A 25,187-nucleotide genomic window follows, 5' to 3' on the forward strand; every position below is an offset into this window, starting at 1 on the left:
AGCTACATACTGGAAAATCTTTATAATGCATTTATAGTGCAACCTCAGTTAGCTGAACTTGAGCTACCCAAAATGATGTACTAACTGGAACAGGATACTGTTGCCAGATGTCTATTCATTACATTGTTGATACTTTCAAGTACTTGAAACCTTAAGTGTACAGTGTTACTCACTGTTTCACTCACAGGCAGTCAGCTGATGGGTGATGACATATCTCTTTCTCTAGCTAACTGCCTAATCCACCTATCATCATTGTCTTACAGTGACAGAGAAGCTTAGTGCAGGCTTCCTTTTAGAGGAAAATTGTCTTTCCCCTGAAGGTTTTATAATCAAGCTTTATCCACAAAGGGCCAAATTCCTCACTTGGTAGAACGCTGCAGCTGTGCAGGACTAGCCCCCAGAGAGCTCTGCCTTTCTGATTTTGGGTTCTTTGGGTTTCCTGGGAAGCGAGGGCTCTGTGCTTTGTAATGTGGCACATGAAATCACTATGAAGAGTGCAGGTTGAAGGAACTGTTTGCAATTGTTACTCTCAAATGCCTTTGCTTGTCTAAAAGTAACAGGTCAGAGCTTCCTGATCTGCTCTAAAGGTGGCAAAATTAGTGGATTGTCTTAAGTCAATAAACGTCACTTGCAAAAACTGTTGTAGGCACACTGTCCATTTATCTTGGCAGTTAAGAGTTTGGATGTAATCTTTTATGGTACTTATTCCTAATGTGGTAGCAGAGAGTCATTGTTGTGTCAAACAAATTATTCCACCTGCTTATGGTACTAAGACTTTCTGAAGAAATGGAGGAAGATATGTATGCCTGTGCATATAAAGTTATAAAAGCAGGGACACTGCTTGCCAGCCAACATTCCACAGAACTCAAAGGAGGTTCAGCTGTGCATTGAAATTTCATTATTGTCTGCAGAGGAGTCTTCACACAGTATTATACAGCCATGCTTGCTTTGTTACTTTTGGCCATTCTAAGTTTGTAGCTGAAATCATTATTACTAAAAACAAATCACCAATTATTTGATCTAAAACAGCTATAGGGAAAGCTTAATTCTCATTTGTGGAGGAGCAATTCACAAGGAATAAAGGCTTCTCTGTTGAAAAATGTTCATGTATTTTCAGTTTCAGCTGCCCTCTACCTTGTTGTTAATCAATACAGGGTGGACAATTACAGAGGCAGTTAATTTGCGTCACAAGAATCATTAATCAGTCACCAGTGGTGTCACCTCTACTCAAAACACTGATACTACATGTTTTATAATGCCTGTTTCTCTGTAGTATGTATGTTACCATCTTGAGTAATAAAGAAAGCTGTATGTAGGCAGAATGAACATGATGGCATCCTTCCCCAGTTCGGATTCTTTATTCTGGTTTTGTTTGGGATAAGCTTCATGTCCCGCCATCGGTTGAAATTAATACTTACATAAAACATAATCCACTTCTGTAATTCCTTCATGTAAATTATCTCTAGATTTTCTACTAGTTATATATTTTGCAGGAATTAGAAGAAGCATCAAAGCAAGCTTTCAGGTGTTCATCAATTTGTGATGTCAAGGTTTAGAAAACTGCTGTTATGCGGTGCTCTTTTACCAGAATCTTGTATTAAAGTACATAATCCCATTAATTACTGATCAAATAATGATATGGAAAGAAGATGTCAATCCAGTTATTTCACCTGCAAATGAGCTCATATTAGGATTCCAAAAAGGGCTGAAGATGCAGGTATTGCACTGCTTTGGACGCAGCCTGTGTTTCTAAGAATGAGAACTCACTGTGCAGGCAATAGATTATTGCCTTCTGCACAATCCTACAAGCTCTTAGACTTATTACTACTGGAAAGCAAATCAAGTTGTTTTCCTTTTACGGCCTTTTTCACCTCCAGAGACTAATTTGTAAGCCTTCAGTTGAGAAGATTTTAGCAGGAAGCATACACATTTGCAGAGTTAAACAAGTTAGGGATTTTTTTTTACTTCTGTGTTTGAGGGAAAAATTGTTAACCAGTCTCTGTTCAAAGTACAGTCAAACTGGACTAACTGTATTGTACAGCTTCTCTACAAACAAATAAACCCAACAAAACTCTCATTCCTAATAAATATGTTGAGCTCTCTGAGATATTTTTGGGTTATTTTGTACTCTTCTGATTTTAGTTGAACCCGAGAAAAGTTGCTTTGTGTTAATTGTGCTTTACCTACTCAAGTGAGATCATTCAAACTCAAATAGTGAAGCAATAATCAGTGCACTGTGACATTCTGGAAAGAGGCATTTACAGTATCTGAAAAGAGTACATGCTTATAATCCTTAAATTGACTATACTTTATTATGGAAAACAGATCTAGAGAAAGGCTTCTCTATAATAACAAAATAGGGGCTTAAATATTCTGAGGAAAATTTATCTGAACCATATGCGTAACAGCAGGCATGCAAAAAAAAGAGGATTTCCTGATGATTACATCCCCCACAATTTTTTTTTGTTATTGTCTGTTACTTATAGTTTTCATTTATCTGATGATTAAAAATACCCCTAGTAAACTGAATATGAGGAGTTAGGAAACTCCTTAGTTCTAAAAGTCTTTGATTTAAATTGGTGTATGATTTCAAGGAACTTCTAATTAGTATGTTTACATATGAATGCATTTCTCTGTACATGAAAGAGTAGTAAAGTTAGGAAACGGTGGTAATGTTCTCGCCATGCCATCCTCTTACATCTTTTCCCTGTACTATATGCACATCTCCTGGCTCCATACTGCATTCCTTTTCCTAGATAAAGATCTGAATAAATTTTCAGTGTAAGCACTGTTCATTCTTTTTCCTTGCTGCATCTATCTATCTATCTGTCTATCTATCTATCTATCTATCTTCCAAGGTATTCTTGTAGGAATGGATTTTCTGGTGAAGTCTCTAGACTTGGGAGAGCACACTGCAAGGAGCAGGCAGGATGAAGTGGAAGGCACTTCTGTGCATTACACAATCACAGAGGAGTCCAAGTCCCTTGGACTGAGGCCATGAGTCAGTGCTGAAACCAAAGAACCTGAAGCCCAGGTGCAAAGTGTCCCAGATGCCATTCTACAGAATGTTTATACCTCTTGCACACAGAAGCAGCAGATACTGCCACATCAGCTTGTGTTCAGTTCTCTTTTTCTAATGTGAGGGCTGCATGCAGACCTACATTAGGCTTAGAATGCTGTGGGGAATCCTAGTTTTAGTCAGACTTTAACTTTTAGTAGTTTTACTGCAGTCTTTTTATACCATTTGCAGCTTAATATCACAAACTCACACTTTGGTCCCTTGCTGACTGTCTCATGTTAATGAAGATAATGTCTACATGCCAGGTTTGGGTTTTTGGTTTTTGTGAGTTTTTTTTGGGAGAGGGTGGGTGGGTTTGGGTTTGTTTTTTTATTTGGTGAGTTGTTTTTTTTCTCTTTGAGAGTTTCTCTTTGAACTTTGCCCTCGAGGTTTTCATTGTCAGCAAAATATCACCATAAAAGTACGGCTTGACATTCTGCAGCTGTATATAGCTTAAGATATCTCTGTCCTCCACCCCCATGCCCATGCCTGCCTTCAGACTCCTTCAGAGCTCTAAGCAAAATTGAAGATGGATGCAAATATAAAAACCAGAGTCCCCCTTGCCTTTGGGAAAAACTTTCTGAAGTGAGCAGTGGAAGTTCCTGCACCTGCTGTTTGTTCTTGGGTTGCTTTATTTTGTGTTTTTGCACTGTGAAGTGTATTTTCAGCTTGGTCACAATGGAGAGGCAGTTATTCTCAGCTTAAGTGAATTGGCAGGGCTTTTCTTCCAAAACCATGAGATCTTTTCTTTGCATTTAAGGCCTTATGTGGAGCAGCTCAGAGCAGGAGCCTGCATTACATCTGTTGTATTTAGATAGGAGTTCTGCAGTTCCTGCTGTAGGAAAAGTGTTCTTTGTGCTTCTACTTTAAAGTAAAAGATATACATAAAGATATTCAGAGGAAGATAATCCCTGAGACAAAATGGATCTTCATCTGGTCTCATTTAGTGATACAATATACCAGATGAAGATCACATCATTGTGTTGTCTGACTGTGGGTTTTTTGTTTTATATTGTCTGTTCTGAGCTATGAAAGCCCTTTGGGGTTCATCCTTTCTGTATGAAGAGTGCCAAGCACATGGTTGTCTCATAATAAATGAAGTGGGTGGTTTGAAGTTGCATTGTTTTCCATTCTATGTTCTTGCAGTATTTTTTCCTCTTTGAAATACACTTAGAGTCTGTTACTGACTTGGAATATTAAGCTATTTTGGTTATGGAGTTATAGCTATAAGGAGCATTTAATGTGTCCCTTGTAAGTTCCCTTCTTTAGAGTTGTTATTCCACACACTGTGTCTGGGAGAAGCAAACATGAACACACACGATGATTTCCTGTAGTATTTGAGAAGTCATTTGTGAGGAGTCCCAGTTTGATGAGGCTTGGATGTGACTTCACGACAGTTTTTCTCCCAGCATCAAGTGTGTAGGGGCGAGTATGGTTCTTCTATTCTCTCTTCCCCTAGGAAGTCTGAAAACTGCACAGTAACCCTTACAGCATGTGTGATAATTTAAAAGCAAAAGCAGTATGAGGTTGACAGTATAAGGCTGAAAAAACTGTGAGGGACTTAAGAGTGCTTAGTGGAAGTGTATTGCTGGCTAAAAGATGAGGTTATCTGATGACCACAGGGCAAAGCTCACCCGAAGAGGTATTGGAGCTGGAAAATTAGACTATCTTCGGTGCATCAGAAATATGTTTCTTTTCCTAGCAATGCTTTAGAAGTTTGTGGCAGGAAGTCTAGTCAACATTTTAGTTTAGCTCATTATTGAAACATTGCCAATGACCTGAACAACCTGAGCTAACTTTGAAATTAGCTCTTCTTTGATCAAGTCCCTTCTGCCTGAGGTCACTTCAATCCTAAGTTGTTTTGTGATTCTTTGAGCTGACCATAAATCAAACCAGGAAAACAGCTGCATGACCCTATTAAAAAAGAAGGCTGCAACAATAAGGCTCTGTGCAACCTATTATCTCCTGTATTGTTGCCATGACACCAACTTCTTAAAACAGGCTGTAGCAGAAGATGTTATTTGGTTCCCTCCCAGTGCCTGGGATCCATGGTTGCTTTTGGTCTGAGAGACTGTGTGACTTCCTTAGCTCAGGAAGCTGCTGTTGAAACAGTCTGAAATGTGGAATTTCTCAAGTGAATTCTCTGAAAGTAGACTTGCTTTCAGTTAGCCTATGGCTCAGTGGAAATCTCATAACACTGCTAAGTCACAGTGGGAGGATGTTGCCCTTTGCAAACTACAACATTCCTGTAGCTGTTTGTTTGGAAGATGCTAGCAGTTGTGGAGTTAACTTGCTTTATTCCCACCAGCTTCTGTTCCTTTTTCTGTTAACAGAATGACTTCATGCTCAGATGTTTTGGATGATTTGTTAGCTTGATGCTGACATTGGGTCATTCCAGTATATCTAGTCTAGGTATGGAAGACGGGCACATGGCTTTAAAACTTACTCTGTTATAAACAAGTGCTGGCTTTGGAGCAGTGTATTCAGAACCTCTGGCCTGTGACAAGCACAGGACATAATTAGAAATAACAAAATGCAGCAAGAGTACCACTAATGCAGCAAATGCACACATTTCCTCATTAATGACGTACTTGGTCTTTCCAGTGTGAAAGAACTATTTGATGAATGGCACCTGTTAATGTGTATTGTAGGCTGAAGAATTAGTTCCCAAATTTGGGCAACACAGTTAACGCAGTGTACAATAAAGTCTAAAATGATATACATTTCCTTCTACATCATTTAATGCAGAGAATGTGTTCTCACTAGAAGAATAAGACTTGAGATTCATACCTGTCATTCTTTTATAGTTCCATAAAATGATTGTTATCTTTTTTTCCCATTTCACATAAGTATAAATTTGTTGACATTGATCCCATTATTCCTTGTGTAGGTCAGCATACCTGAGAGGAAATATTGGCCATTTTGTATGGTTTATCATTAAGTTCCTGTAATTGCATCTTCATATTTTTTCTCCTTGATGTTTTCCCTTCTATAGCAAGTACCCTGAAGGGGTTACTTGATAAACAAGTAGTAGGCTTAATGATGTAGTAGGCTAAATGATGTAGTAGGCTTAATGTAGTAAGGCTTAATGATGTAAGACTTTTTAAAAAAATATAAATATATATAGTGTGTGTATATATATATATGCATATAAATATATATATATTCCCCCTTGGAGTCACTTTCATAGCGATTTTAAAGGATTAATTTGCTGTCAAAGAGTTAAAAATGCCTGCACAATTCAACTGATATACCATTATTACAGCTTGGCATTGTGATACCTAAATGACCACGTTGTAGCAGATAGAGGAGGAGTTAGGGAGTTTTTCTTAATCGTTCATTTTAGTTTATTCCATGCTTCAGTGCTAACAGATGCATTTACTTATGCTGGTATAAGAGGTTATTTTGGGCCAGGGCCTTGAAATTATATATTTATTTTTGTATAATTGAAAAGTCTTCTCTTCCCTGCCCCCCATGGGAACAGTATGGAATATTTTTAGTTTCTCCCTCCCTCTCTCTCTCCAACAAGAAAAGTTAGCTGTTGCTTACAAAATGTTTTCCCAGCTCTTTTGTTCAGACTGCTGAAGATATAAATGCCATAAACTTGCCATGGTATTTGCTATAGATATTCTGAGCGTGTAGAATCTGGGTGTCCATCTTGCAGTTCAGCATTTTTCAGGTGTGTTAGTAGTGCTCCAGTTGAAGTTAGCACTCAACACTTCTTAAAAGTCAGGCCCAAAATAGTCCTGAGTTTATGCAGTGATAGTTGGAAAATTGTCATCATCATGCCTAATGCTGTGTTTCACATTTGGCTTGCATTCTGTGGGAGAATGGGAGAGCTCAGTGGGAGCAGATTTGACTCTACCATGGGGGGGGAGGGGGGGGGAAGGAGGAAGAAAGAAAAAAGGGGGGGGAAGAAAAAAAAAATAAAACATTTATCCAGCTGTCATCTTCCTAAGATGGTGTAATTTGCTGTACTTAAGAACAAACATAATGGTGAGGAATCCAGTTCTCCTGCATAGAAAATACCTGTAAATGCTGACTGTGTGATTTAGTTGCTGCCACTGGATTGTGTTCTGTCCTTATCTGTCTTCTTGCAAAAGTTCTGTGCCTCCACAATCCAAATATGAGCCAGACCTGCTGATGGCATGCAATAGTAATATATACTTGTGTACAATGCAGTTCTCACCATTCAGATTAGTCTTAGGTGGACAGGCAAGCAAAGAAAATGTAAATAACTAGCATATTTGCCACATGAGAAGCAGATCTGGTACAGATCAGGGCTCACTCTTCTTTGTATCCTGAATTTCACTGGATGCTCACCAGCCTTTCAAAAGTAAGTGAATATTGAGCAAGAGTTGTTGAATTCCCTGTCATTTTAGTGAAAAGATTAGAAACAGGCACAGTAGGGAAATGTTGTCAGGATTTAGTAGTAGCCAAGAAGAGAAAGACAGAAATTTCCTTCTACTGTACTGTGGTATTGTTTAGTTTTAATTGCAGTCAGATGTGACAGTTTTAGCTACACACTTGAATCACAGTGAAAATTGCATTGTCTGCCATTGCTATTCAGTCACCTGTTGAAAGGCATCTGGCATCCCAAATATTTTGCAAACGTAATAGGCAACAGAAATGAAGACTGGGAAAAAGGAAACAGTTTGACCTGAGTTTATGGTAAAAGGAGAGATAGAGCAACTGAAAAATACACTCAAATATTGGGTTAGCAACTTAAAAGCCATGGGCCTCTCAGACTACTTATTCCCTTTATTCACCTGCCCAACAGCTCCTAACTTTAACATTTTTCCAGTAGTGGCTGGGGTTAAATAATGGAGGCAGATAGAAAATACACAGCTGCTCTGACCACACAAACTGTTATCACTCTTAGTAAAGGGCTCAGAGCAGAAATGACCTGGAAGAAGCAGCAGTATTGCTGAAAAAAAAAAAAAAAAAAAGTAGTGGACATGCTTTGGACAGTGAAATCTTTTAGTTTGACATTAGTGAATACTGTGTGTGCTCCCAGGACTTCTCCTGGATAACTGTGCTGGCTCTAGGTAGTTGCATGCATGTGTCCTAGGTAGCACCATACATCTGAGAGCACAATTAGTGACATTTAATTCCCATCATCAAGTAACACGCAAGGTGATTGCCATGAATGGTAGGTGACTTCATTTTATTTGCAAAAGATTGTAAGTGGTTACTTGCTCCAGATAAACAGTATGACAAAAAGATAAACTTGCAGTGCAGGCAAGTTTATCTTGGCAGACAGGAGGCTGTTTTGCAGGCTGGGCTCTTCTGTGGCTTTTCACATTGCCTAAAGAAGGCCAGGAGAAAGGGGGAAGAAAATGAGGAAGGAAACAGCCCAAATGACATAAACAGTAGTGGGGAAGTGATACAGTTAAAAACAGTGATGTTGGAAAGGGAACAAGTTGAGATGTGAGGAAAAAGTCCCTTTCTGTGTCCACAGGATATTGACTGTAAACTGAAGGTTAGTGCTCGAATGGAAATGTACACATAATACCTTTACATAGCACAGAATAAAAAGTAGTAGGGAAAATGCAGAGCTTGGGTGCTGATGAAAAAATGTCCTGCTGCTGTGGCTGTTTAGGATTTACCCAGGGAATTACAGACCAGTCAGTCTCACCTCTGTGCCTGGCAAAATCTTGGAGCACATTCTCCTGGAAGGCATGCTAAGGCACATGAAAAACAACAAGGTGCTTGGTGACAGCCAGCATGGCTTCACTAAGGGGGGAAATCAAGCCTGACCAATTTGGTGGCCTTCTGTGATTGGGCTATGGAACTGATGGACAGAGGTGGAGCAGTTGATGTCATGTACCTGGACTTGTGCAAAGTGTTTGATGCTGTCCAGCATGACATCCTTGTCTCTAAATTGGAGAGACATCAATTTGATAGATGGACCACTCCATGGATAAAGAACTGTCTGGATGGCAGCACACAAATGGCTTAATGTCCAGCTGGAGACCAGTAATGAGTTGTGTCATAGAATAGTTAGGATTGGAAAGGACCTCAAGATCATCTAGTTCCAACCCCCCTGCCATGGGCAGGGACACCTCACTCTAAACCATATCACTCAAGGCTTCATCCAACCTGGCCTTGAACACTGCCAGGGATGGAGCATTCACAACCTCCCTGGGCAACCCATTCCAGTACCTCACCACCCTAACAGTAAAGAATTTCTTCCTTAGATCCAATCTAAACCTCTGCTGTTTAAGTTTCAACCCGTTACCCCTTGTCCTGTCACTAGAGTCCCTAATGAATAGTCCCTCACCAGCATCCCTGTAGGCCCCCTTCAGATACTGGAAGGCTGCTATGAGGTCTCCATGCAGCCTTCTCTTCTCCAGGATGAACAGCCCCAGCTTTCTCAGCCTGTCTTCATATGGGAGATGCTCCAGTCCCATGATCATCCTCGTGGCCCTCCTGCAGGATGAAACCTTGGGTGATATGGGTTAGTGTGAGGTGTCTCTGCCCATTGCAGGAGGGCTGGAACTAGATCTTAAGCTCCTTTCCAACCTTAACTATTCTATGATTCTATGATTTTAATATTGCTCAATATAACCAACACATGGAAACTGTGTATCTCTCGGCATGTATGCAGTGGATATGGCAAGTTCGTGTAAGATAGAAATAGAAGTGTGGGTTTCATCTCCATTAGACTCATACCAATTAGATTTAATGAATCTGAAGTGGGTTTGCATGCTAGGTGAAGTTGGAAATGACACATTGTGTGTATACAATATACAACTTTTAGAGTTGCTATATCTATGAGTGCTTGGAAAGCAAAACAAAGTAATGGAAGGAATAAGCAGGTCAAAACAAAGCACATATTTAACTTTACTGGAAAGCTTTTTGGCTTATGTTGTAGTGCAAACCATCTTTCAGAAATGACTGATAGTCCCATTAAACTTCTAAGGGCTGGTGAATTTCAGCAGCATTGAAGCTTCTCTTGGTGTTACGAAAATATTGCTAAGAAAAAATCCTCATCCTTCATAAATTTATTCCTTTTTTACTTTTCTGATTTTAGACTTTATTCTGTGGCAGTGAGTTCCACAGTTTGTCAGTATAACGCGTTTTGTGATATAAATAATAATACGAAGCCTTTAATTCTTCCTTTGACAGGCTGGTTCATAACTGGCGTCAGAGGTTATTATTAGGTCCATCGTGTTACTGGCAGCAGGACAGAGATCAGGCTAAATGAAGAAAAATAACATCAGAAAAAAACCCCTGTGGTCTGTTAGGTAAATTATTCCTGTGTCATAATGCAGTGAACTGCATCAATGTATGGCTATACCTGACCATTCTGGCAGGCAATTAGAACTTTGTAGTTACATGCTCCAGCTGGTAATTACTGAATATACCCTTTTAAGAAGTTACACAGTACACTGCTTTTGTGGCAGAATGATTATTGTCTGCACACCAGTAGATTAATTCCAGGGAGAAAAGTAATGTTTGTTTTTCTCACTCTGGATAAATTGTGCTTAAAAGGCTTGGATATAGCTCCCTCCTCCAAACCCTGAGAAAATTTGTGTAAATACTAGTCATGGAGCCTGAGAAATGGAGCAGTGACCATGTCTGTTTAGTGAATGGCTCAGTCCTGTGGTGTTTCCTGTTTCAAAATTAGCATCTCTTGGGACATGGTTGGTTTTTTGGAGGCATAAGCTGTCTGAAAAGCTTAGATGTATCTTAGCTCCACTTCTGAATTAGAATTCATTCCACAGCAGGTCAAACACATTTTGTGTTTTTTAATGAAAGTACTTTTTATTTATGCAACTTTGGCTGCTCTGAACCAGTAAGATGGACAGTGTATTAATGAACAGGTAAATGTTTCTTTGAAGTCTGAACTTATCCATAAAATGATGAAAAGTTGGTAAGTCAGTCATGGAAAAAAGGGAGAATGGTGACTTGGAGGAGAGTGCAATACAACTTCAGTGTGGATTGCTTCTTGCCTGTGCTACAGATTTCCTGAGTAACTGGGAGCTGTGTAATTGTCTGCATCCCATTTTCCCTGTTTCTGCTGATCTCACTGAAAAAGAGACTGAAAAACCTGATATGTGAATTTCGTTGAGGACCTTTGGCAGTGTAGAACGCAAGGTGTTACAAGACTGTATTGTATTCAGCATTAATAACAGATGTTGCAATAAGCTGATTCTTTTTTTAAAAGTATCTGAAGGGAGAAAAGTAGCATTTGTGGGAAATGAAGCACAAGTGATAACCATCTTCCACCTTCAAAGCAAATAAAAACCACACAGTTTATAGCGGCCAGAATATTCATGTGGAGAGCAAGGGTCATGGACCTCACTTTGAAACAGAACAGGGACACAATCCTTCACATCTCAGATGAATTTTTTTTCCAGCTAAGTTGTCGTTCTGAAGAGTTTGAAGGTATTAGTTTCTTGAAATTCCTTGAACTCCATGTTTATATTTTATGACCTGTATGTTATGATGCTGACCCTTCACACCAGGTGAAATAACCTCTTTCAGCTCTGTGAGTTACCAGAATGATGTGTGCAGCCTGTTGAGAGGAGAAACCACACTAACCTTCGCATGGCTTTTGCAAAAAAATGCAATTCTTTGTGACCCAAGTATAAACTTGAGCATGCAGTGACATGACACAGTGAACAGGCTGGAACAGGAATTTATGTTACAGTAGCCTCATTTCACATTTTTCATCTGTGTTTGCACACTGTTTTTATTGATATAAGGGAGGAGTTCAATGTGTAGTATTGTGGTTCCTTACCCAAGAAAATTTTTAAACCCACATTTTGTGGCACCAGGTATGTGGCTTGTTGCCATTCTGCTCTGAACAGTGCAAGGCAGTAAGGTCAACTGTCTGCAGCTCTGAAGAGATTGGTTTGAGAAGGAAGTCATGATGCCAATGAGTAGATGTCATCACAGTAGTATTCATGCTTGTTGTATGACATACGTAAAATGTGGTGTGTTTCTTGGTGCATCTGTTAAGGAGGAAGTGTTATTTCAGTTTGCTTATTGAAAATTTTCATGAGTCGTTAGCCCTGGGAAGTTATCACAGGGGCGTGTGTGCAGGTAGTGTCAAAGTCCATGTAATGTTTGGTCATGAGGGATGCCAAGCACATGCTGGTCCCGGGGAGTTAGGATTTGTCTATACTGCACAAAACTAACGTGATATAAATGATGGTGGAAATACGAGTCTGTTAAATTCAGTGTCAAATTGGTGTCTCTTCCTAACTCTGACAGGGATTTCCTGGATAAGTTTTAACTGTCATGTCACCATATATGTCTTCCAGTCTCCATCTGCAGGAAAGGAGCTTTGTAAAGTTGCTGATTTTGTGGATGCATTTATTGTTTTGACATGCTCAGGTTTCCAGGACATGCTCTAGAAAAATGCTTAACATTGTTTGGGGTCTGTTGCTGCAGTAAAATACCAGTGTATCATCACTGGAAACTGAAAGCCAATGCTCCCCACAAAAGAGCATCAATGCAGGCGATAACTGCTCAGGCTTTCCCTGTGCTGAAACCATCTTGAAAGAAGCACCCACCATATAAACAGTGTCTTTCATTTTCATGATCCACTTAGCCACGATTGTGTGGCATTTCCTCATGATTTCTGTAACGCTAATGTTTGGTACTTCTTTGTAGAAAGTTTCAGAACCAAGGCACTGGTCTATGATTCCTGATTATGTCTGTTATCACAGCCCATGTATTGCAAATGCTTGCACTACTAACATGGCATCAATTAAAGGTCTCTGCTCACTAGAGAACATCTTGCCCAATGGATCGGGTCTCTCAGGATTTGCAAAAAGGCTTTCAGGATCAGCTGAGCTGCACACACAGTACTTTGCTTTATTTTGTTTCATTTTGATTGGTTCAGATGGTCCAAATATTTGCAGAACTCCATTAAGTTCTATTTAGTATGAAGTCATAAGTTCCACTTTCCACCAAGGCATGGAGCCTGTCCAAATTAGTGTCAAAGCCTATATAATACCTTGGCTATATTGCAGGCTTGTATAGTATCAAGACCCTGTTTTCACAGCAGTTACATAGCTGTTACTCCAGTGAAGAATGATATGGCCTCTTATAAAGTCCACAAGCTGACGCCTGTTTTTTAATGTGATATTTACACTATTCAAGAAGCTAAAAGAAGGCTTTGCTTTAATAAATTCCTTCAGCTAATATTTTCCCTTATACAGATGGGTTATTGTTTCCAGGTTTTTGATACCTATATGGCTTTTTATATTAGGGCCTAGATTTTTTGTTTGGCTTTTTTTTTCCCCTTCCTTCTCTGTGCCTCCTGGAGGAAGGGAAAGGGTTTGCCATTATCATCAAGTTGCCTTGCAGTTTTCTCTGAGGTTTTATTTGAGGGTCAAAACCCTGAAGATATTAAACCAAAACCGAACAGCACCCTGTTGTTGCTCCCCCCATACACAGAAACCCCCCATACCCTGAATTGCTTTCTGTTTTCAGCTTATCTTCACTCTCTGAGAGGAAACATGGTATAGAAATCGCTTACCATGGACAGAAATCACATAATTAAGGCAATGAAATATTTTTTTTCCCTCAGTGGCCCTGATGCTACACTCATGAGCTCATCTTTCTTTTGAAAATGTTGCCCAGACATTAGTATAAATAACACTCTGCTGCCTAATGATGTAATGGGGCTGCTTTAAAATCTGTATGTTTGTCTCAAGTAGATTTCTGGTGCTTCATAGTGGAAATAAAGTGTGAGAGTTTAAGTACATAATCATGTTTATTCTAGCTAAGTAAAAACAAATTCTGGTCTGAGCAGGGAGTGTGAAGGACCATTGAAATTAGGTGGACTTTCCTGCTTCATATGCTTCTGGGCTGAAACAATTTCAGAAAGAAGGGATGTTGTAGTGGAGTCTGTGCTAAAACTTTTTTAACCTCAGCAATATACAGCTTCAGTGTGGGATTTAGTTCCAGAAAAAAAAGATTACACTTGCTGTGTTCCACTGAAATTAATTTTTTCTCAATTTTAATTAAAACCAAAACCAAATGTAAGACTTACTTACTCAGAGTTCAGATCAATTTGTAGTGGATGGGAACGGTCAAAAGCAGGATACACCAAGGAGCTTATACCATTTGCCAAGATAATCACTTATGCAGATGTACTTTAGGGGATCAGAATATTCTTACCCCCACACCCACAAAAACTCCCACACCCACAGAATTTAAAGTGGAAAAGCTATTGTAGCTTATTTTGGGATATAAGGGATGGACACAGATAGTCCTTAATTTACAGGCATTTGTTTCTTTACTTGACGTTCAAAACAGAGGCAGAAGAAGTATAGAGAACATACGTATTCCCTCTTCTGGTGATGTTCTTGTCACCTGTACTCTGCAAACAATTATAGCTGTTACTCGGGCTTTTATAGTTCTATGGAGAGAAAATTTCAGAAAGGCACAACTAGCATTTCATATTGGTGGCTCAGCCCAGTTCCCTGCAGAGTGACCTTCCTTCACTACCCCTAGATTATCTCTCCATCTCTATTATTCTCTTTGGTGGATAAGATTATCTTATAAACATAATGCTGTATTTATCTGTTGTACATTTTAATTTATTTTTCCATCAGCAAGGTCATATATTGACTTTTGCATGAGAGATTATGGTCTGCTGAGGGTTATGATTCCCACTGGATATTCTACACAGAAAAGGGGCAGCAAAAGGCAATCTACCCATTCCATGTGGTGTGACAATTCTGGCTGGCTGTTGGTAGGGAGTTGCATATTCCTAAAATATAGCATATGATATGGATTTGGGTCCATCAGATTCCTACTGATTGTGGCCAGGAGAAGAAAGCAAGGAAATCAGAACTTCTCACTTAATTTGAGAAAAGTCACCTTGTTCTTAATTGTACCATTTATTATCATGAGGTGGTGTGTGCATAGAAACTGTGGGTGTAATTGGTATCTCTTGCCACTTTGCCAGCCTCCCATACTTTTCATACAGTGGTAGTGTACTATATGATGATTTATTTAAATCTTTTGCACTTCTTAATTGTTCATTTGGATACAAGGGCTGAATAAGGAGTTCTGATCTGTGTGGGATGTATCTGTACTTTATTCCTTAGCTAGATCACACAGAATCACACAGAATCCCAAGGGTTGGAAGGGACCTCAAAAGATCATCTAGTCCAACCTTCCTGCAAGAGCAGGGTAACCTAGAGTACATCACACAAGAACTTGTCCAGGCGGGCCTTGAATATCTCCAATGTAGGAGACTCCACAACACCCCTGGGCAACCTGTTCCAGTGCTCTGTCACTCTCACAGTAAAGAAGTTCTTCCTGATGTTCACGTGGAACCTCCTATGCTCCAGTTTACACCCATTGCCCCTTGTCCTACCACTGGATATCACTGAAAAATACCTAGCTCCATCATCCTGACACCCACCCTTTACGTATCTGTAAACACTGATGAGGTCACCCCTCAGTCTCCTCTTCTCCAAGCTAAAGAGACCCAGCTCCCTCAGCCTCTCCTCATAAGGGAGATGTTCCACTCCCTTAATCATCCTTGTGGCTCTGTGCTGGACTCTTTCAAGCAATTCCCTCTCCTTCTTGAAGTGAGGGGCTCAGAACTGGATGCAATATTCCAGATGCGACCTCACCCAGGCAAAGTAGAGGGGGAGGAGAACCTCTCTTGCCCTACTAACCACACCCTTTCTAATGCACCCTGGGATGCCATTTGCCTTCTTGGCCACAAGGGCACATTGCTGGCTCATGGTCATCCTCCTATCTACCAGGACCCCCAGGTCCCTTTCCCCTTCACTCTTTTCCAGCAGGTCAACCCCCAACCTGTACTGGTACATGGGCTTGTTCTTCCCCAGATGCAAGACTCTACACTTGCCCTTGTTGAATTTCATCAAGTTTCTCCCCGTCCAACTGTCTAGCCTGTCCAGGTTTTGCTGAATGGCAACACAGCCTTCTGGTGTGTCAGCCACTCCTCCCAGTTTAGTGTCATCAGTGAACTTGCTGAGGGTACACTCAGTTCCCTCATCCAGGTCGTTGATGAAAATATTAAACAGCACTGGTCCCAACACCGACCCCTGAGGGACTCCACTAGTCACAGACCTCCAGCTAGATTCTGTGCCATTGACCACAACTCTCTGCCTTCTTCCTTTCAACCAGTTCTTGATCCACCTCACTACCTGATCGTCAAGCCCACACTTCCTTAGCTTATCTGTGAGGATGCTGTGGGAGATAGTATCAAATGCCTTACTGAAATCAAGAAAAACCACATCTACCGCTCTACCATCATCCCTCCACCTAGTTACTTCCTGATAGAAGGCTGTAAGGTTGGTCAAACATGACTTCCCCCTGGTAAATCCATGTTGGCTGTTCTTAATGCCCCCCTCATCCTTGATATGCCTAGAGATGGTGTCAAGAATAAGTTGTTCCATCACCTTTCCAGGGACAGAGGTAAGGCTGACCGGTCTGTAATTACCCGGGTCCTCCTTCTTGCCCTTCTTATAAACTGGCATGACATTTGCCATCTTCCAATCCTCAGGCATCTCTCTCGTTTCCCATGATTTACCAAAGATGATGGAGACTGGCCTAGTAATGACCTCCACCAGCTCCCTCAGCACCCGTGGGTCTATTCCATCTGGACCCATTGATTTATAGATGTCCAGATTGCATAGCTGATCCCTAACCCAATCCTCATCTACCACAGCAAACTCCTCCTTTGTCCTGACTCCTTATGGGGCTATAGGAATCTGGGGCCCCTGGGGAGAGTCTGCCGGAGTAAAGACAGAGGCAAAGAAGGCATTCAGCACCTGTGCCTTCCTTATATCCTCTGTCTCCAGGGCACCCACCTCATTCAGCAGTGGGCCTATATTGCCTCTTGTGTTAGTTTTATTCGCTATGTATTTGAAGAAGCTCTTTTGATGGTATTGTAAATGGAGATACGTTTTTGTTACCTGTTGAAAGACCAATGGAATGAAGAGATGGGGAGGAAAAATCAAAATCTCAGTCATGACTTTGTTTTTAATTCTAAATATGAAGATTTTGATTTGTGCAGAATTGTTGTCTGGTGTTAGTATATAGCCTGGCAGGAACCTACCAGGTAGCAAGATGTTTTATGAATGTGGCTCAATAGGGAGCATGTAGGGCTATTTCTGATCTCTAAACCAGACAGTTCTGGAATATCTGAGGTACTCCAAGAGACCTACATCTATAATATTTTTCTGTATATCTTCCAGAGCAACTTTTCTGGTGTGAGTAAGAATTCATAGAGTTGCTCTTGCAGTTGTCCTGCATCTTTGTGTATCCTTAGGATGATTCAGGTGGTTCAATCTCTTACCATATGCTAGGAGTCTTAATAAGAGTTATTTGTAGTACATAATAGGAGACTAGGATCCTAGAAACCAATGCTCATTTTGTCAGTGACCATTACACCTATCTAGAAATATATAGACCCATTACAATGAAATCTAATTTTCATTGAGTGGCCAAGGAAAAATAATTGGTTCCTGAGGAGGGGTTGGTCTCCTTTCAGAAGTTGAGCTTTGTGGTGTTTAGTCTAGTGAAGATATCAGGAGGATTTTTTGGGAGATAGAGACAGATTAATGTTGCTTTGATTGTAATTAAGGGGACACTGTTCTGTTCCTTTGGATGCTTTGAGGTTGTGCTGAGTGGAATGGACTGGACTGGACGGGAATGGACTAGAATGGAATAAACTAGTCTAAATCTCTTTTTGGTTTATCACATCAAAATGAAGCATTCCTTTGGTTTCTTTTCAGGTTTCTTGATTTATTTTTTCCTCCATAGCAGATTTTAAACTCCTTTGTTGGTGAATCCCACCATCACTCTAGCAGTAGAGACAAAATAATTTATACAGTCTCTCAGTATAAAGCAACAAAATTTAAACCTGGTATCTGTAAATGGGCTATCCTTCTATTTGGAAACATAGTATGTTCAAGGGACTGAGGTTTTGCTGCTTAGATGCCAGAGGTAACACTGTCTCCATCAAACTTTATCATTCTGTGTTTAATAACCTTAGCTGAAGGGGATTCTTTTTATCCGGGACACCATGGTGACAGCACTAACATTACACTTTCAAAAAAGTTTGTAATAAATGCGACACATCTATTTGCATTATACAAACATATGTGGGGAGATATCACAATAAAGAGCAGTGCAGCGAAGAATCACAGGTGGTTCTACAGTGGTATGTAATCCTGTAAAGGCTCCTTTTGTAACCTTGTTTAACTTTCTGTTTCAGGAACAAGAAGATCCTAATAAGCTTGCTACCAGCTGGCCTGATTACTACATTGACCGCATCAATTCCATGGCAGCAGTAAGTTACCTCTCCTGCAAAGCAGGGAAGATTTCTTACCATAAGGGTTTCTTTAGGAAAAAGTCTCCAAAGAAGAAATACATTAGCCCAAATGCATGACTAATTTAAAATAGGGCTTCTCAAAGAAGACAAGTATGTGTATTAAGAAAGACCCTTCCTCCAGCAGAAGAAGAGATTGGAAAATACCATAAGCATTTCCAGGTTTTATTTCTAAAATACTGAGCACTGAAGACAGTCACATTAGATTCTGAAATGAAAATTTAAGAGAACATCTGATGAGAAAAGTAACTGTTTGAAAACTAGGTGAAGTTTTGTCTTGTATGTTTTCAAATTGATTCCTAACTACAAAATAGCACTGGGGTTATTAGTTTAATAAAAGAATTAAAGAAAATAGAGTTGTTTATGATAATATCTACTTATTACGTAAGAGCAGGTAAATAGAGGAATGTAAGGCTGTAACATCTTAGACATCAGATACAAGCCAACAAAATATGTGAGGAAAACTTTTTTCAGTTGTCCTCGTTCAATAGTTAATAGTATGTCTCTTCCTCTGATGCATGCAGTAGAGCTGGGCAGCAGCAGAACACCACCTGCAGATAGTGTCCACTGATCTCCTTCTACAGTCACATCTTGCCTCCAGTTATTCATAAGCAATGTCTACTCAGCTTTCTTTGGCAGTTGTGCAGAAATGATGATAGAATTCTATTCTTATCATCTTAAGTATCACACCTTGTTTGTTTACATATGCTTTCATGTTTGATTTCTAAAGGCTTTTCTGCACATACTGTATTGTGGTTATGAGCTATAAAATAATTCCATAAAACTAATGTCTTAATGGATGCTAGATGTGCCAATACTAATGCATTTCACAGAATCATAGAATCATAGAATAGTTGGGTTTGGAAAGGACTTTAAGATCATCTAGTTCCAACCCCCCTGCCATGGGCAGGGACACCTCACACTAAACCATATCATCCAAGGCTTCATCCAGCCTGACCTTGAACACTGCCAGGGATGGAGCATTCACAACCTCCCTGGGCAACCCATTCCAGTACCTCACCACCCTAACAGTAAAGAATTTCTTCCTTATATCCAGTCTAAACCTCTGCTGTTTAAGTTTCAACCCATTACCCCTTGTCCTATCACTACAGTCTCTAATGAATAGTCCCTCCCCAGCATCCCTGTAGGCCCCCTTCAGATACTGGAAGGCTGCTATGAGGTCTCCACGCAGCCTTCTCTTCTCCAGGCTAAACAGCACCAACTTTCTCAGCCTGTCTTCATACAGGAGGTGCTCCAGTCCCCTGATCATCCTGATGACCCTCCTCTGCACTTGTTCTAGCAGTTCCATGTCCTTTTTATGTTGAGGACACCAGAACTGCACACAATACTCCAAGTGTGGTCTCACAAGAGCAGAGTAGAGGGGCAGGATCACCTTTGACCTGCTGGTCACGCTTCTTTTGATGCAGCCCAGGATATGCTTGGCTTTTTGGCTCATGTTCATTTTCTCATTGACCAACACCCCCAAGTCCTTCTCCACAGGGCTGCTCTGAATTTCCTTTTTGCTCAACCTGTAGCTGTGCCTGGGATTGCTCCCACCCAGGTGCAGGACCTTGCACTTGTCATGGTTAAACTTCATGAGGTTGGCATCAGCCCACCCCACAAGCGTGTCAAGGTCTCTCTGGATGGCATTCCTTCCCTCATGTTGAAATATGTCTTGCTTAGTAAAAAAAGTTAATCAAGATTTACAAGTTGTTATAACTCACTGTAAAAGGATAAAAAAAAAAGCTGCTTTCTTCTGTTAGTCATGAATAAACAAAATGATCACATTTTTTCATGACAGATTTTCTTATGGACTGGTTTTGAGAAAAAAGATTGAGCTTTTGTGGCTGGCATGGCACTATGCTTTTATTTCCTGACTGAACAAATTTGCTTTACAAAAGCCGTTAAGGAAAAGTATGAGTATGAAACCTTGCATTCTCACTGAGCCAAATACTTCTGGTAGGATTTGATCCAAGGCATCTTGAATCCACTACAAGTTTTTCCAGTGATTTCAGTGACTTTTGCATTGCTCTTTAAATGATCTTGATGTAAACCTGGATTGAATATGTACATACCACTATTGTAAATGTGGAGCAGTTCCATGGAATGAGACTATACTTTGGCCTATGTTTCTAATTTTAAACATGTTTTAAGAGCACCAATAAACACCAGCCCTAGTAATGTTGTTTGCGTGCCTCAGCACTGGATGATTGGTAACCTTTTATTTGGCTTAAAGCCTCATGATTTACTCTTATGCTTGAAGTGTTGAGAAGACACACTGGGGTTAAAACCCATGCTTCTGATTTAGCACTTAGTTGCTTCATTTTTAGGCAGGTGAAACTTGGTTGAGTTGATTTCACAGGAATTGTATCAGTGGAAAATTGGAGTAATACAGCTGAGAACCAACTCCAACACACATTAAAAGACATGTTCTATTCATTATTATTTAGACCTCTGAGATTTTTACCTTCCAAACTGTTATTTTGGATCCCTTATAACTTCAGACCTAAATTTAGTGCTAGCTTTTTTAAATACTTTTTTTTTAACTGCATCCGAGTTTAGTTGGCTCAGATGTGGTGAAAGAAAAACATGCTTCATGTTCCTTCCTGACACTGTCTAGTCTATGTCAGTTTCTGTCTCCTGGGTACTATCAGGTATTACAATATTTTAATTAGAAATACTGCAAGAAGTATTAGAGTTGAAGTGGTAGCAAAAATCACAAAAGTGTTAGTTTAAAATGCCTTAAATCCTGTTTTTTAATAAAATTTAATCTTTGCATCTCCTATGAATTAACTGCATGAGAATCTTTGTACATGCAGATTTTACATCTATAACCTTTTGTTTAATATATTAAGCTGTTTTTTTATATATTAGCTTGGTATAAAAATGTTCTTCCTACCTGCTGATAATATGGAAATGGTACCTTTATCCTGCTGATATCATGAAGCATCTTTCTGTGGATTTCAGCAGGCCAAGCCCCTTGAGCTCAAGGATCATTCTCTCAGAAGATCCTCTGCAGTGTTACCCATCATATCTGTCCCTCATAGGTTATGCCTGAGAGGAATGTGGTGATGCCTGACATGTTTGACATTCCCTACTTGTAACCTTAGACCACTATGTTAGGAAGCACTTCAGGAACTGTTAGGAACCACTATGTCAGGAATCACAGATTCCTCATCCAGTTCAAAAAGCCATGCATTTTAAGCACAGTTCTGTTCCCACAATTGTTTCTGTTGCTGTGATTTCTAAGATTTTAGTAGTTTTTAAACCCAGTTCTCACAAAAGTGTATGACAGTAAAGCTGAATCTCTTTACCAGTAAGCAGTGTGCAATTCCTGTGGAGGGACTGTCTAATCCTTCAGGTACCCTGACTGAAAGGAAGTGGACACGTAGATCATTGGTAGACTGTCTTCCTGACCAGTTCTTTAAGAGAAATGGACAGCTGTTAATGATGTCTGATTTAGAAAGAGGAGCCTCCAAATTTGCTCAGGTCTCTGTTGTCCACATGCTATAAATAATACTGGTGAGTGTGGACAGGTTGTACACCCACAGTTAGAGACCATTTCCATTATCAAGGTCATTGTCATCTTCTGCTGATTCATCAATACACAAAACTTCTTTTCTTAAAAATGAAGCAGCTACCCTGTTAATCACATGTAAAGAAACCTCCCTGTGCTCCTCCTGCCCTCTTCACCCCATGATACTGTCTGCTTGGCAGCACAAATAAACACAGCCTTCACTTCACTGGGGAGGAAAACTGACAGTACTGTGTTACTTTTGTGAGCTTGGCTGCATGTGCGTTTCCACAGAGAGGCTTTCAGGTGAACAGTAGTTGCAGATCCAGCTTTACTGGAGAAATGGCTTGGTCAAGAGTATGAAACAAGGGTCAAGATTAATAAATATAGCTGTAATCAGGCACTTTTCCTTGACTCATAAGGCATTTGTTCAGGGCAGAGCAGCTTCACAAGATGTTAAAATGTATATTTTTCAGCAGAATTGAACAGGTGGATGGCAATTCTCTTCCTCAATCTGGGTTAGGTGACATCTATGTTACTTTAAACTTATTTGCTTAAAAGTTCAGGTTTTCAAAATTACATCTACTTGTAGTCTATAATTAATTGCTTATTCTTTTATCTCAGTCTTGGTGTAGTTAGAGATGTGGTGCACCTTGAAATTTCAACTGTCTTGTTTTCTTCGAAGAAACATGTTAAAGAAAAGGTATTATCCAGATGTATCATAGGAGCATGCAATACAATATTTTTTCCTCAAATTTTGATCTTAATTTTGCTTGCATTTGTTTATGATCTGGAAGTGATTTCAGTAATGAGAACACTTAGTTATGATTTTAGACAAGATTTAAAGAAAGAGCTTGGATTATAATGAGAAATCAGAACATCTGGTTTGCTTTTCCACTCTTTATTTTATTTGCTTTTTTCTTTTTTTCGTTTCATATGTGTGAGACTGTTAAGTAAAACTAGGCCCATCATAGACTGTATTGCTGATGGTAGCTGTTGCCTCGTTTTTCCTTTTTTTCTTTTTTTTTTTCTCTCTCTCTTTCTCACATGTACTGTCATTATAGTCTTATATTTTCCTTCCCAGCACTTTAGGGGAATGATTAGCCATTAGGATAAGGTGTGGGAATTAATCTATGCTTTTAATAAAACTAAAATATTTCATTGTAAATGGAACCAAATTTTAAAAAATAATTTCTTGGACTACCTGAAATTTTACCCATTAAATTCCATGTGAATTATTGTTTTCATAAATTCATTAGTTTCTCTGAGCTGGTGAATCAAGCAGCGGGATCATCTGCTTTCCCGGTGACAGATTTACAACTTTAAATATGCAAAATGTCTTTTTAAAATATAATAAAAAAAAGCCTTATGTATACTGGGCTTTAGGAACCAGGTAAGGCCCTCACACTATTTTGTTTCCGATCCCTAGTGTGTTTGGTTAAGTGCTAGTAACTAGCTGCATCCTAGCACAGCAGACATTAGTCCTCGAGTGCAGTTTGTAGTTCAGGAAAGCAATTCATCAGTCAGCCACATTAATGAAACCCAGTCTCAAACAATGACAGTTCCCTCCCCTCTGTCTCCCAGGGACAGTCATGTTTTCTATAATTCTTGCCAAGAAAGCTATTTCATAATGCAAACGCGCGACCAGTCTGTCTTTAGAGAGGGCAAAGAGGATTTGAGTTCCTGGCCATGCACAGGAGTGAGAAATGAATGGCTCTTGGCTGCCTGCAGCTTAAGAAAATGGTTTTCTGTAATAACCCTCTGTTGTAAAGGCAGGATTATTTGTATTTGTTTCCTTTGGAAATGGGCCTTTTTCACTCTGAGCGAAATACTGTTGAGGACCTTCCTACTATCCATCTGCTTTCCCCCCACAATGGCTCAGAGGTGAAATTAAGCCATTGGAGGAAGGGGAGCCTTTCAAAGGAGCATTTATGGGCCAAGGGAAAGATGACCAGATGGGCTGTCACCCAAGAAAATACAAACCAAGCCCCATATCACACCCCAGGACTCTGCCACTGAGATTCCATAATGCTTGTTCAGGATTTCTGTTTATTTTTCAAAGAAAGGGATCATATATGGCTTGGCTTAAGCATTTCAATTTATGTTTCTGGCTGTTGGGGGACGCTGGCAAAAGATAAAACATCATCAGCTCATTTTCCATCAGTAGCACTCTGTCATTCCATTAGGGCAGGAAATAGCTTGCTTTATTACTGAGTGAATTTGACTTTAGCATGGATCAGAGAGAGGACCCCTAGAGTTAAACACATCTCCCCATGCCAGCTGTTCAACATAAGGCTGCAACGGCATGTAGCCAAATGACCACCCTCAGGATCCGACATGTGTTGGCACCACACAGTTTGCAAAAGCAAGCAGCATGGGAGCACTTCCAAGGGAAGTGAGGTGTCGGGCTGGTGGCAGGGGAAGGGTTAAAGGAAGTTCCAGTGAGAGGGAGGTTTTCTTTAGTGCTTGCTAAACAGTAAAAAAAGGACTTAAATATTTTGCTGTAATGGGCCATAATTGTAGCTACTTAGATTCCACCACAAAGATGTATAATATCAAATATCTGATAGATGATACTAGTTTAATTGGGTTATTCGTTTGAGAAGGGGTTCAGAGCTGTTTTCCAGACACCACTGAGTGATATCCCCAGGGAGTCCTGCCAAAAAAAGTCATTTAACCTCTGTATTTTACAATTAAAGTGACTAGAAGACACTGTATAGGCTAAGAATTTCCAGGATTGAGTCTTGATTTTCTACAGTCACACATTAAAGTTGTGAGCCTGAATGGTATATGTGATGGACACTGAAGAGTCTTTCTTCACATAACAAAGTTGCAGTGGTGCTGAGAGGAGATCTGGATCCCTGATTTCCTGATGCACTGCTTTTTTTAAAGGCATTGTTTGAAAACTGTATTTTTTGCATGTATTCCACTCATCATCTCTCACCCCAGTTTACCCCCAGCATCTTCAGTTCCAGTTGACTGCAAACTCTAATTATCTCTGGCTTTATAATGGGGGTTAATCTAGTCTGTGTGCTGCAGTTTGATAGATAAAAAAACAGTGATTTTATGATGTTCTAATTTTATGTAGTAAATGTTCCTAATTAGCAAGGCCAAAGTGTATAGGGAAAATCTGTATCTTAAAACAAGTGACAGCACAGGGAAGGAAAGTCAAACTTGTATGTACACAAACTGTAATTTCAGGTACTTACAGGCTGTTTAGTCACTTGAAGAAAAAAGTTTTTATGCTTTGAAATCTGACACACAAGTCTAGTATT

The 25,187-nt window shown here is 39.8% G+C and overlaps 1 protein-coding gene across 1 annotated transcript in view; it reads left to right on the forward strand.

Annotated features, from left to right (window-relative positions):
* DAAM2 (dishevelled associated activator of morphogenesis 2) overlaps nt 1-25,187 on the forward strand; it is a 189,048-nt gene that overhangs the window by 90,743 nt on the left and 73,118 nt on the right. Inside the window, exon 4 of the mRNA XM_031045644.2 lies at nt 18,285-18,359. Within this exon, the coding sequence (XP_030901504.1) occupies nt 18,285-18,359 (75 nt within the window). The remainder of the gene's footprint in view (nt 1-18,284; nt 18,360-25,187) is intronic.

Source organism: Melopsittacus undulatus, chromosome 3 (genome assembly GCF_012275295.1).
Source record: "Melopsittacus undulatus isolate bMelUnd1 chromosome 3, bMelUnd1.mat.Z, whole genome shotgun sequence".
In the NCBI taxonomy this organism is placed as follows: domain Eukaryota; kingdom Metazoa; phylum Chordata; class Aves; order Psittaciformes; family Psittaculidae; genus Melopsittacus; species Melopsittacus undulatus.